At 51.9% G+C, this 14,343-nt stretch overlaps 1 protein-coding gene across 1 annotated transcript in view; it reads right to left on the bottom strand.

The window, feature by feature from the left end:
* Trim9 (E3 ubiquitin-protein ligase Trim9) overlaps positions 1-14,343 on the bottom strand; it is a 228,655-nt gene that overhangs the window by 37,016 nt on the left and 177,296 nt on the right. The window contains 2 exon segments of the mRNA XM_077665725.1: positions 5,551-5,573; positions 5,576-5,633. Coding sequence (XP_077521851.1) covers positions 5,551-5,573; positions 5,576-5,633 — 81 coding nt within the window.

The raw sequence follows: 14,343 nt of genomic DNA, 5'->3' as shown, positions 1-14,343 counted from the left end.
CAGCCTACTCCATTTTTACTCCCTTTCGCTTTATAGCGCACCACCAATGCGAAGCTGCAGCAAGAGATAAAACATATGCAGACACTAACACACCTTACACCACGTCTGCGGATGAGAATCATTTAAAGATGTTAATCTGGGCAGTTCGCAGATATGCATAATCTCGCAGCTTCCCAGAATGGGGGGAGGGGGAGGGGAAGGCAGACGTCGAAACACGCGAGACGACCACAATGACGGCTCGCGAAGAAATCACAAAAGCAGAGAGAAACCCGACCCCTGGCGACAGCGGATACCGCGGGCCAGGAAAGCGCGCGAGCAGCCCTCCGTCCGCCACGTACCGTGGCGGGATTGCTCTCGATTCCCGAGCATCCGCGTGGGCCCGATGCAATATCCGGTGGCACACGTGGCGCGCATACATAGCGGCAGCAGCGAGTGAGCATTGTTTGCGGCTGCTGAGTCACGGCGCAGTCCCTCTCCTCACCACCCCAGACGGGCATCCGGCCGGTCCGACGAGAACCGTGCCAGGTTGCTGACCTCCCCCCTCCACCACTGCACCCTTTCTTCTCCGACCGGATGGCCCCTCGCTCCGAAAGAGGGCAGCACATCGCATCACGAAGCAAGCAGGCCTCCGTGATTGCCGCGGTCACACCTCCCCCCTGTCACACAATTGAATGGTTCGCTGCGACGTCTATGAAGACGGCTGGAGCGCAGCACGCGGGTATCGCGGCGAAGGCGAATAAGCAAGGCGACGCTCCAGTTCTTTCTCGACAGGCTGACACCTGAGATGGCAGCTAACCCAGCAGCGAGAATCTAGAGCGGCGGTTTCAATCAACGCACGGCGTAAGCACTGACCGCGATGATAGGGACACAGCAGACACATTTCACGACGTCTGGGCTGACACGTAGACCGCGGCCCCGTTCAGAGCTGTATGTGGCCAATAACAGTTTTAATAAAACAGTTTTAGTATAACAGTTTTAATAAAAGCAACACTCTTGCAGTCCCAGAAAGGTTATGCACAATGAAAACATCATCATCATCAACAACAGCCTAACTGTGTTCACTGCAGGACAAATGTCCCTCTCAATGATCTCCAATTAACCGCGTCCTGTGTCAGTCACCGTATACCCGCAAACTTCCTAGTCTCATCGGCCCATCTGACTTTCTGCCGTCCCCTGGTACGCTTGCCTTCTCCTGGAATCGACTCCGTTCCCCTAATCAAGGGGCCATCGGCTATCTTTCCTTCGCATTACAGGCCCTGTCCACGCCCATTCCTTCATCTTGATTTTCGTCTTTAGGACGATCAATTAACTTGCGTTTGTTCCCTGAACAACTCGGCTCTCTTCCGGATTCTTAACGTTACACCTACCACTGAAACACCTGTAGTGAAAATATAAGATGAGCGAAAAGATGGCTCGGACAGCAGCGTTCGCTAGGAAGCTTCCCGTTCGCAACAGATGTAACCGAGGCGAGAAACTTCGATGCACCAATGTCTGTAATAGTATAGGTTACGAGAGCAGTCTTCATGAGCCCGTCGTCCAAGGGCGGCTACCGCCAGGAGGCAGCCCCCCCCCCCCCCCCCTTTCCCCCCACGACAGGTGGAGCACAACCTACAATTCCAAAGCTTAATTCGCGTCTACTTATGCACATGCTGCGTGCGTTTAAAGAAAAAAGATCGAAATTCAGGTTAATTCCTATTTCAGACGAATTAGTGTGCACTCCATGTGAAGAAGTGGCCGAGTTCTTGCTAGCCCACCTTACACCTTCCGACATCGCTAAGCTCACAATTCTATCGAAGGAGTCCGCGCGATGTTGAACACACATAACGCGCACCAGTCAGATGACAAGCGGGCACTAGTATTTCTTGCCAAGAGTCATAGAATGTGTGTTGGTTAATTACAGTTTGTAAGACGCGATTAATTAAATTTGCATGCCCGCGGTCTGCTTGGGGATATGAAGGCGTGTGCGGAAGGCCGAAATACGTTAACTGTGATTTGAGGAGTCCAGTTTCTTTTACTTAGTTTCCGTATGACTGAGTGCGCCGGCGGGCGTCAGAAAGCATCAGCGTCATAGAGAACGAGTTCGGGGTAAAGCACGCTTCTGCACGCGCGGCGAAGTGGCGCTCGAAAGTTAAACAGCGCTTTGTTTAGTTAACAGCTAAAATCAAGTTACTTTGGATAGCGTTTAGTCCTTCTCGCTGAAAACTGCTCATCTCGTACGATGCTGCAACAATCAAACATGTCTTCATCTTCAGCGAGACGCGGGCTCGGCGTAACCGGCCGCTCTCGCAGGGTTCCTGGTTCGATCCCAATTGCCTGTCGAGTTAGGAGTGCTTTCTTTCGCGCCATCGAATAGTTTCTGTGGCGTGCAGACATGAGATAGGTTTTTGCGGGAGCCTAGCAGAGTACGCATTCGTGTTAAAGACATCACTGCGAGCAACGCTAACGAGTCACACTATATGCAAAGAAAGCGAAACCACGGAAAACAAATGCAGGAAAAAAGAAGTGAATTTAACTGCAGCAAAAATAGAAGCACGATGCATGGACGAAGCGGGAGCGGCGATCCAGTGGACGCAATAACCAAGCTTCAAACGGCTACTTACGGCGCGCCTCACAACAATGCTTCGACGCTCACGGTGAAGCCAGCTTGCCGGCTTTTTAAAGAAACGCAATCGTTTCACGTATCCTCTCTTTCCTGTTTCACTCTCACCTTCCTCCCTTCCCTCATGGCTCGGTTGAGGTGTCCGCCGAGAAGCGAGACATTTACTGCGCCATTTGCCTTCTCCAAAAACCACTAACTAGTTAATTAGGTTCATCACACAGCGCTGCAGTCAACCTCGTGCTTTCATTTCTGCACAGGCCTAAACATACAGCGGTACGCATCCGCAAAAGCGGCGACAGCAGTGACGAAAACGTAGAGTATATGCAGTGACGCGTTGTACAGAGGGCCTCCAGCTAGGCAGAAAAAAAAAGCGCAGTGGTGGTGGTCACCAGAAGCTCTGCAGTTCATCACCGTCAAGCGGCCGTCACCGACGCTTGATGACGCGGCGGGACGCTTCCCACATACATCAGGTTTTTCAGCTTCGCAAGTGAAGTGGTACTTTCTGACTAAAAAGAGTTCACGTAATTTGACACAGCCTTCAGCATCGGCTATCAAGGGGGCCATGTATGCGAAAGGGCGCGTGAACGATGACAATGAGCCACGTGACCCTGCTACGCGATGACGTCATTAAATGCGAACGCCAACCGCGAAATTTAGCTGGTCGGAGGAGGGGGGGGGGGGGAACATATCTAACGCTGCAGGGAAAAGGTGCAACTCAACTGGAATATAACTAATTCTAGTCGGTCCCTAATACTGATACGCAGTGATCCGTTTTCCTCTTTTCCAGAATCCGGTGTGCTCAGCAGCTTCAGCGCGGAGACAGAAAAAAGAAAAGACAGCGCTCCCGTATAATACTGAGTGGGCAGCGCTCCTAACACGGTCATGGCTACGGAACGAGACCAACGCGCGTAGGAAGGACGCGGCGTTCCCGGGGGAACGCCCCGAGAGCACGCTGTAATACGCACTGCGGCGCGCCGGGAGCGTCTGCGTCCTGTTCGTCTTCCTCGCGTCTTACGCACGTACAACAACGACACGCAGGGCGTCTCGGCGACTGGACGTGTTGTTCTCTTCGCGGAGACCCCGGCGCGCTTTCACGGCTCGTTTGGCGCGACGCGAGGCGGCGGCAATTTGGGCGGGAGCGCCTCCCGCCGCGGAAAGCCCAATTAGAGAGAGGTGCGCGCTCTCGAGAATCGAGGATAGCAGCGCGCTGCTGGTTTTTTTTTCGTGTTTTTTTTTGCTTCGCTTAGTCACCCCGACCGGACGAGACGAGGCCTGCGCACAGACTACTGGCAGCGAGCGCAAGCTCGGCAGCACAGCCGTGCGATCGGGCTGGGGGGGAAAGGGGGGGAGACGGTCTGCGTCTGGGTTTGCCCGCGCACAACATTTAGCGCGCAGCGGGGGCGCCCTGTTCTTAAGGAAACGTAGCAGACGACCGGGTCTCAAAAGGTCAAGAAACGTCACGGTACAACATCGAGCGTATAGCCTCGCAATCGCTCACTGTCAATTAACTCCTTCTTTAACGGCGTCTCCACGTGGGCAACGCAGTAGCGTGCATACGGTTTACAGTGGGAATGTAATGAGCCGCGAACGGCAGGAGATTATATTTGGAAACTTTTGAGACGAGGTGGGTGGCACCTTTAGGGCACGACGTGAGAGGTGAAGAAAATTGTTTTCGACAAGGACGCTTTTACGTTTCGCTGAGCCACGTTGGTCGTCCGTCTTCGTTTGCATATTTTGCAAGCGGGGGTGCGTTAGCAGAGCCAAGCTCTGCGGATTTCTTTACATAACTGTTTCTTAAGCAGGGCAGAAAAAGTGCGCTGAGACCCTGAGAGTAGAGCTCAGTGACGATGTTTGCATATGGTTTGGATTGGTTTATGGGGGTTTAACGTCCCAAAGCGACTCAGGCTATGAGGGACGCCGTAGTGAAGGGCTCCGGAAATTTCGACCCACCTGGGGTTCTTTAACGTGCACTGACATCGCACGTTCAGCACACGGGCCTCTAGAATTTCGCCTTCATCGAAATTCGACCCGCCGCGGCCGGGATCGAACCCGCGTCTTTCGGGCCAGCAGCTGAGCGCCATAACCACCCAGCCACCGCGGCGGCTGTTTGCATATAAGGACACGATATAAATCGCCAAGGTTAATCATCTGGGAGGAAGGTTTTTTTTTTTCTGCACAGCCTTTGCGTGTTCCTTTAAAAAATCTGAAAATGTTCGTCCCGCTAGCGATTATAAGCAAAATGTGTCATTGGTCATAACATGGGAAGTGACATCCCCAGAACGGAAGTGATATCGTCCTTCGGGTAAAGACATCAAGACCTGCATAGGCTACTATGACGTGCACATATCCCTTACAAAAATGAGCTCTCAGTTTCTGTTTATAAGCTGTTGAGTATTTGTTGATTCAACGGTTTTTCGACGTTAATTGAACAGACCTCATGAAATTTTCGTCCAGTATATTTCACAACGAAGCATTTGCTGATTACATGCTGCTGAGATGGCAGTTCTGAAAACAATTATGCCGCTAAACCTAACTTAAGTAGACCTGATCTAGATGCGCCTGATGTACCTCAGTCTTACCACAGTACTTTATGTTCAGTCAGAACGCAGCAGCTCCTGTAAAGACTCTGGTAAGCCGCTCAAACTCTCCATTTTACAGGAGAGAAAAGTGCCGATGTTACAATGCACTCTCATGCGTACTTTTTACGGAGGTTCGTATATGGGCTCGTGCAAAAGCGGCGCTTACCATTGGCTTTACTTCTGCAGTTCCCGAAGACTCAAAAAACCTTAATGTTTTATCAACAGAAAAACAAAGTCAATACAACATAATTTCTCAACATTGACCAATTTTTTCAACAAAACTATTTGCAGCGGATAGCTCTGCTTTACGCGAGCGCGTGAACGGGACGGCATAAGCGGTCATCTGCGACCACTGTAAAGGTATACACTTACATGCACTCGTTCAGACATGCCCTGAACTCGGTGGCGGTCTTGGCCTTCTCGGACAGAGCCTGCAGGTTCTGCGATAGCTCCGTCTGCGAAAGGAAAAAAAAAACAGAAGAGAGGACCGCTGTGAGCAGACGACAGTGCGCAGTCGCGCTTCTCGCGCACACACCGACGCCACATCCAGCCGCAAAACCCAGCCAATTAAGCCCCGAATGACTCAGCTCACGGACCGTCGTCCCTCGAGGAAGAATAAATCTTTCACTTGTACGATTGGGGGCCGCGCAGCAAATTGTGACGCGCAGACTGGACGACGATCTATACGCAAAACGGCATACCTGCCATCGTCAACTGTCAGCGCACGCTCGCCGACATTTCACTGCGTTAAGGCTTGACTACGAAATCATTTTCGCAACCCACCCGTCGTGTAATGACACTCAAGGGACATTTAAGATACGAAAATGAAATGAAATAAGTTCATTATCCGTTTTTTTTTGTTTCGCAAGCACTGCACGGTGTGAAGTTCACCCCTTCGCCGGCCGAGGTTTACATGGTGAGGTCCAGGAGGGGTGCCGTTCATGCGACATACATGTGACTACCAGTTCAGGTGCATGGTGCACAGGACTAGAGACAACACATTATGAGCATTGAAGCAATCATTACTCAATAAGCACACGTGTGTGTGTGTGTGTGCGTGCGTGCGTGTGTGTGTCCGGTAAAAATGCGTCAGTCACTACGAGAAACAATGGGAAGGTACTCCATGTAAAAGCGAAAGATATAAGAAAGAAAACTTCATTGCTGCGCGCAAACTGTCTCTTCCGTTCCGTTCTAATAGCCCTACGAAATATTTCATAGATACGAAATTTATTAAAAATAAAGAAATAGGTAAGCAGCAGCATGCATCATAGTGTCACGGTGTGTCCGTCGGCAAAGACAAATACATAAATGTAAAATCCGGCGGCCGCAGCCATTCTGGCTCTGAGAGCGCTGACATCTAGCGGAAGTCATGAACAAACAGCAAGGAATCACCTTCTCTGTCTCCCTCTCCCTTTTATGATCTACCCTTTCCAACCCAGTCCTGCCCAGGCTAAAGCTGCACGCGACACCTGGCCGGTCACCTTCGCGCCTCGAATCGCTGCGGGTCGTCGAGAGAGAGAGAAACAAGGGGGTGGGGGAAGGGAAAGTGGTCTAGTCACTATGTATATACGGCTCCCAGCCAAAACCTCGTCGACAGCAGCTTGCAGGCACCCACTGCCAGAGCCGCTGGACGCCCGAGCCCTCCACGCCACCACAAGCCGGAGAGTCAGGCCCGGAAACAATACATCCCGCGGGGCCGCCTGATTAATAAAAGCGCCAGGCGTCTAGGCAGGGGGGGGGGGGGGGGGGGGGGGGCGACTAAACAACTCCACCGCCTCCAGCTCCGGCCGGGGTCGCGGTTAGGGCAGTTGGCGTCAGCTGAGTGCACCGGGCACCGCTCGCGTTCGGCGGCGCGGTATATGGCACACATAGCGGAGGCGTCGAGATGGAGCGCACCCGGTGATTAATCGTTAGCCGGAGGCGCGCGGGTTCGGCTTTTTCGCACCACGGGCGGGCGGAGTCAAGACGCCCGCTCGCCCGCGCGCCAGGGTCTCTGCGTGTGCGCCCGCCACAGCGACTATTACTCGCGCCTTTTAACTATAACGCGCGCGTTTTGTGTAGTTAGCGCATACTCGCGACGATTGCGTGTTGCACTACATACGCTCACCCGCACGCGCTGCAGCACTTCAGCGAGAGGCTGTTCCGCGGGTGCGCGGTGCAACGACCTCGCCGAGGCTATTTATTACTGGACTGACGACCTTTGGGCACGCTCGACCCTGCATTAGTGAAGTCAATTAGAGAAGTTACAGTAAAGCTGTGGCGGCCATGCACGAGGTTGGCAATATAGTGACAGCGAGGAGACAGCAGAATGTGATTAGTGACAGAATAATCGAAACGAGCGCCGGCATACCTGTCTCAACGAGCCGGCGCTAAATATCAAAGCTGCGCTTGCCGGTGCTGGTCGATCGCCCAGGACACATGGGACAAAGCGGTTCATACAAAAAAATATAATGTTTGCCGCGCAGAAATGAAGCGATGTTCACGGAGAGCGCAAAACTCAACAAGCATACGGTTCCGTACCGGAAAAATGAATCAGTTCTGTAGGTAACCCTTTAACGTCATGCATGACAGGATAGTTAGAATTGTTGTGGACGGCAGGCTTCATACTCAGCAGCATGGGGACTTAACCACTGAGCCGCCGCGGCCATTATTAACGCGATAGCATCAGGAGCCCCACAGCGCCAATATGTGTGGTTGGCTATAAAATTCGCCCACTGGTTGGAGTGAAGTGACGCCTCCAAACTCGGGTGCATCCCCGTTGGCTGCAGGGGAGTGACGTCGCTAGACCGGCAGTGACATCACGGCCGGAAAAGGCACCAGCAGCTGTTATAATGCTGTCGCATTGCCAACACACATTGGAATCAGGTGTCCCTGTGATTTTAATTGTTAGTATTAGGTATTTGTGATGCTCTATAACGCGTCCCGGAGTTATCAAGAGGTGTGTGTGTGTGTTTGTGTGTGTGCATGGTCGCTCAGTAAGTGTTGCCATGGCAGTCCGCAGTCAATCACGAATTAACCGCTTGCCGTTCTCTTCTATATCTACCTTTGTTCTTCCCGCACCTATAGCTATGCATGAAAACGTCGGCATAAATAGTCACTGGCTCGTCAGTGCTGTGTCCACAGGCCTCTCTAACCTGCACTCTAATTCTTATCCACGACTGCGAAGCCGTCTGCGTGCGGTTTGGACAGCCGCGAATGGTGGCGCCGACTGTGCGTACACGACGCACTGCAAACAGACCGGGAGCGTCGACGATCACGCCAACCGCTCACAAACGACGACGTCGGCGACAGCGCAAAAAAGAATAAAAATAAACAAGGGTACTTTTCCGGCCAGGCAACGTGGCGTGGTCGGCCGCCATTTCTTCGTCCGAGTCTCCATTCTCCCGTTCCCGCGCGACGGCGGAAAAGCGAACTATAGAAAACGCGATGACCCTCGCGATGGACCCCGTTGACGCCTCTCTCTCTCTCTCTCTCTCACGCACACGCATGCACGACGTTTGTTCTCCCGAACAGAGAGAGCAGGTGCCCTCCGCGCACGCACAAAACAGCAGCAGCAGAAAGGGGCGGCACCACTCCCGTTGGGACGCGTTGGGAGACACGTGTGTAGTGGTGGAGAGGGGGGGGGGGGGGGGCAAGCCCGGGTTCCAGCAGAAGAAGGCCCGGTGTGTTGCGGCGACCACACCCACCGGAGAGGCGAGAGCCGCCACTCGGGCTCGTTAAGGAGCTTCATTAGCGGGCGGCCGCCCGGCTCGAAGAGGAGGCATCAACGTCGATGATGCCGCTGCTGCTGCTGCTGCCGCCGATGCCGACGCTGTACACATACTACACTATAGGCACGCCATATAGCGCACCAGAGAGGTGTCCGTGCTACACGCTATATATACCGTACGCCGTTTCTTCCCCCCCCACCCCCCCCCCCCCCCTGCTGTTTCTTTCTTTCTTTCTTTCTTTTCGCGTCGAACGCCCCTCATAACAAGGACGGCCCAGCTCACTCGGCGACGCCTGAGTCCCAGGGTTTACGCATTTGCGCTCATACACAGGTTCATATCCGCACTGCTTGCAATGGATCTGGTGACGTGCCCGAGCGAATACGCACCCGCTTGCCACTCCACGAGCTCCGAGCACGAGAAATCACGCTGAGCTCCCTATTAACCCTTGTCCAACGCCAAGACAAGCTAGTCCAGGATTCTTGGACATCTAACTTTAATTATCAGGCAACTGTGGAATATTTTAAGGTACTCTTCCGAAAATATTGAAGGTAATGGTTAATGCTACCGATCCCTAGCAAAAGATTTCTTTTAAAGTTTGTCCTTCGCTCGTATCGAGTAGTTAAGACACTCATATAAAAAAAATGAGGAATCTTTTTGAAGATATCAAAAACGTTAACAGAAAAAAAAATACAAGCCTGGCAAGGCGAGATCTGCGTATAGCGAAAATATTGATTGTTATAGTGGAATCTTACGACAGGCGGGAAAAAAAATTTCTTAATAAAGAACTTTCCGTTGAAAAATCCGCTTGTCCAGAATTTCTGGGTAAACGACCGACTCTGCGAGACCTGCACGGGCGACGGGATTAAACCGAAAGCGTGTGGGGGTGTTAGCGGAGGCATCACATCTAGCGCGTAATGAGTGGGGGTCGCTTCAGCCAGCCTAGTGCCTTATATATATATATATATATATATATATATATATATATATATATATATATATATATATATATATATATATATATATATATATATATATATATATATATAGAGAGAGAGAGAGAGAGAGAGAGAGAGAGAGAGAGAGAGAGAGAGGTAGCTTGTAGGTGCTCGGGAGCACAAGCTCAGTACGTGTTTTAGACACTTGTGCCATTATTATGGCAAAGAGCATAGGCTAGATGCCTGGTCAACAACTTGGCGATCATTAAAAGCCAGAGATGGTCCGGCTAGAACCGAGTCATATTTTCCCAAGTACAACGCCTTCAGCCCCTAGCGAAGTGTCAGGATGTGAAGTACCCAGCTGGCTTTGAAACGTGCACTCAAAATAATTATAGCCTATACTGTTACGTGGCGGCCAGCCGAAGAATGAGACGGGTTGACGGATGGAAATGAGATGATTTAACGGCCGCTGGCCTAGCGCGACCGCTCCGTCACACGCCACTGCCCGCTTCGTCTTCTTCGTCACAATATTCCATGACACGTGATGGAGCTGTTACAAAGCGGACGCCCGTCGACGCTTGACCATACGGTGTTCGAGAGTCGCGGCCAACTTCGACATAAACTCCATTCTTCCGAGGCAAGGCAGTAAACTTACTGTCCCGCCGACAAAGTAGAAATCTGCGGCATCCGAGTGTTTTTTACAGACAACCATGTTTCTGCGAAACATTCGCGCATCACCCAATCCAATTAGGTGTAATCCTAGTTTAAACGACGATGACTCAGCAAGGGCTGCAATGGCACCAACGAGGCCCCAGTGCAACTCCTTTCGGGAATTGCCGTTTGTTCTTTGATCCATGTAAGACTTGTCTTTGAAAAAAGACAAGCAAAACAAAGAAGGCAAACGTCAGCCCTTCGCTCACGCATGTGGTTGCCGACTGTTGCGCCATGTTTTCCAAGCAAGATCGACGAACATCAAGGCCGCCACATGAGCGCTCAGCGGGACAGGACACGCAGCCCTGCCCGTGACCCGAGCTCAGGTGCTGCGAGGAAGGTCAATGACCTCTGGCGGGCCCGCGCGCACACCAACCAGCAGCCGCGGCGACCACAACCTGTCCCCCTCTCCCCCTCAGCGCTGCCTTCCTGGCGTCCAGAGATGTGTCGCCGACTAGCCGGCCGACTATTCGTCAAGGCGACGCCGGCGCGCTCTACGAAGCACTCCCGCAACGGAGAGGGAACATAAAACGGGGGAAGAGAAAAAAAATGCCGAGTGGTGTCTGGCGTTTTCTTTTTTTTCTTTTGCCCACTTTTATTTCATTCTTTTAACATTCCGCGGACCACTCCGAAGCTTACGACCCGCCAGCAGTCGCGAGAGAGACCGTCGGGACCGTGGGATCAGCGGCAGCCTGGCCGCGCGGCGTGCCGTGATTAACTACCGCCGTCGGATGGACTGACTCTTCACAGTGCTAGCTCAGTGCGCGTCCACAGTTGCCGCCGCACCTACATGCAATTGGAGGATAGTTTTTTTTTTGTTCCCTTCGTTGAGCACCCTTCTGGTTGCAGAAAAAGAGCTACAATGGAGTGAATGGCTACCGGCCACCTGCGAACATAACTAGTGGTTACCTAACCAAAACAGAAGTGTGCACAGCGAGCGCCATATTCCCTACTACACAGGGAGAGAAAAGACAGGTGAGACGATAGGCGAGACAGGCGACGCTAATGGAAAGCTATAGATGAAAAAAAGAGTAATTACTCACCCACATCCACCCGAGCGGAGCCATACTGCTACAAAAGAAAGCTATACATCTCTCTCAGAAACTTCGCCGTTAAAAAAAAAAAATCGTCCTGGTTCGGGGTTCGTATCCGGGACCACCCCTTCCCCGGAGCAGGACGAATTTTTCTTTAACTACGAAGTTTCTGAGGAAGCTGTATAGCTTTCTTTTGTAGCCGCATGGCTGCGCTCGGGTGGATGTCAGTGAGTAATTACTCCCATATTACAAATCTACTCCACCTCGGGGGATTCCCCTAAACATTTGACCAGCTATAGATGAAGCTTCGAAGAGCAAGATTACAACTTCGTGCCCTCCGAAGGGCGGGAAAGACGACGCAAGACTCTTTGCCGTAATCCTGAAAACGAGGTACCAGGTTATAGGAGCGCCATGGCTGAATGGAGACCTCTTGGAGAGGCTTCGTCCTTGAGCGAACGCAATCTGGCTCATGCTGCTGCTGCGGATGATGATGATGATGATGATGGCGATGATGATGACGATGATGAGGACAAGGATGAACAGAGTCACTACTGTTAACACGCTCGTATACCCCATTTAACCATGACGGTGTACAAAGACCCTCTCCCAACATCTTTTCTTCATCGCAGCCCGGAAACGACGGCGCATCTCGACCACTCACACTCAGTGACTACACTTGGAGACACCAGCTCGAGATTTCCGAGAGGACTGGCCGCCAGGGGCCGCGCGCGAAGCGAGGAGCGGAATAATCCGAGCTCCCCAAAAGTGTCAGAGACGCGGGCCTTAAAAGTGAATCCGACGTTCCAAATCACCCCCGGAGCTCCCAGCGCTCGCCCTTCACATAAATTTCAGTTCAGCCACTCAACTCCCCATTCTCAGTAGCTCACCGCTTGATTTATACATATTTTTCTTCATCTCGCGCCGACGCGGACAATTACCCGTCCATATATGACACGCGAGACAATCAAGGCCCAGGAGGCGGACGAATGAAAGAAAGAAGGTAGAAAAGCGACCGAGAAAGACGTATACGGAAAACAATGAAGCGAAGAAAGGAACGAAAACGCTCCCCGGAGGCAATTGACACCGGCGAAAAATGCGGCGGCGTCATTAATATCTTTTTTTTCCCTCTAGCTATCCGGTGCAATTTTTCGCCATGCACGATCAGCGTAGAAAAAAAAAGGCAACAACAAGAAAACGGAGACAGGCCAGAGCTAGGGAGGGGGGGGGGGGGGGGGGTCAGAAACTAAGTTCGAGGCGGGAGGAAGGATATGACCCTTCTTAGCCCCCCCCCCCCCCCTCACTAACCCTCGACGCGTATGCCCCAGGAGGGCGCTCGCGACGGCAGTGCGGCTGCCGCGACTTTTAAGAAGCTCGGGTCCACAAATCACAAGCTGCCCCTTCAATTTCTCGCCCCCCGTGAGACGAGGGCGCCAAATAACGAGCTCGCCGCGAAGGAGAAGTGGCGCTGAAAAATGTCCCCCCAAGTTGCATTACTAATTGTCGCCACCGGCACGGCAGCCCTGAGTATATCGATCTGCGCAGGTCGGACCACGCCGGCTGATACGTGCATGCGACGCGGTGACACTGTCGTTGCAAGTCGCAATGTCCTTTCACGCATGCAAGTGGCGACAGTGCGAGTCGTGGGTGTCGCCATCTTGCGGAAGTCGTCGCATAGTTTGGTCGGCCCCTTCAAGACTCCTTGTAATGTTATGTTTCCATTCATCGGTTGCTTTCGGTTTAAACCTTGCTTCCCAAGTGCTTGATGGTACTGATAGACGTGATAGCGACTGCCTGCTTTGCATTCTCCTTAATGGCATTGTACAAACTATAGTCGAATACAACTCAAGAACGCAGCGGCAAATGAAGTCCGGGTTAATCCGGTTACACAACGGCTAATTTCTTTCTATCCGCCAGAACCTGCTATGTTACGCTATCAGGTGCAAGGGGATAACAGCGACGTTCTGACAACCGATCGACGCCACTGGCTGGAGGGCCTCTTTTGATGGGCATTTGCCGCTGTGTTCTTGAGTTCTATCTGACTAGAGTATGCGTTTAATCCTTACAACAAAGGTCTCTGATGTGCCTGGTGCGCACACGTTCATAAGAGCATCTGTAATAGCCTTTCCAAGTGCTTTACCAAGACGCGCGCACGCACGCACGCACACACGCACACACACACACACGTTCGTAAGAGAATCTGTAATAGCCTTTCCAAGTGCTTTACCAAGACGCGCGCACGCACGCACGCACGCACGCACACGCACACACACACACACACACACACACACACACACACACACACACACACACACACGCGCGCGCGCGCGCGCGCGCGCTCAAAGTTTTTTATAAAGCGAACACGTGTAGGTGCATTGTCGAAGGATTCATTTTGCGCCGTGATAAACATTGCGGCCCGCAGTTTCCTTGATGATGAGTGCGGGAGTTCTCAACTAATCTTCGAATCTTTAACACAAAAATGCTCGAAGCGACTTGTCGCGATAATCCAGACAGCTTTCAATTTACCCCCGTTTAGCCCTTCACTTTAAGAGAAAGCGATCACTCAAAACTGCCGACAAACTACTTTGTTTTAATGCAGACACAAAGCTCTCCACTTAAAGAAATATACTAATTACTCAATATTTATACTTGTAATTTTGTATTAAATATTCTGCTAGGCATAAAGAGGTCGGAGGCGGGTACGGAACCAGGTGGAGTGACACGAGGTCAGGTAATTCGCAGGCAAATGTGAACTTTCGCATAGACACGAAACCAACC

Source organism: Amblyomma americanum, chromosome 5 (genome assembly GCF_052857255.1).
Source record: "Amblyomma americanum isolate KBUSLIRL-KWMA chromosome 5, ASM5285725v1, whole genome shotgun sequence".
NCBI classification, from domain to species: domain Eukaryota; kingdom Metazoa; phylum Arthropoda; class Arachnida; order Ixodida; family Ixodidae; genus Amblyomma; species Amblyomma americanum.
The sequence above is the reverse complement of the archived record's forward strand: the minus strand, read 5'-3'. Positions and strand labels throughout refer to the sequence as shown.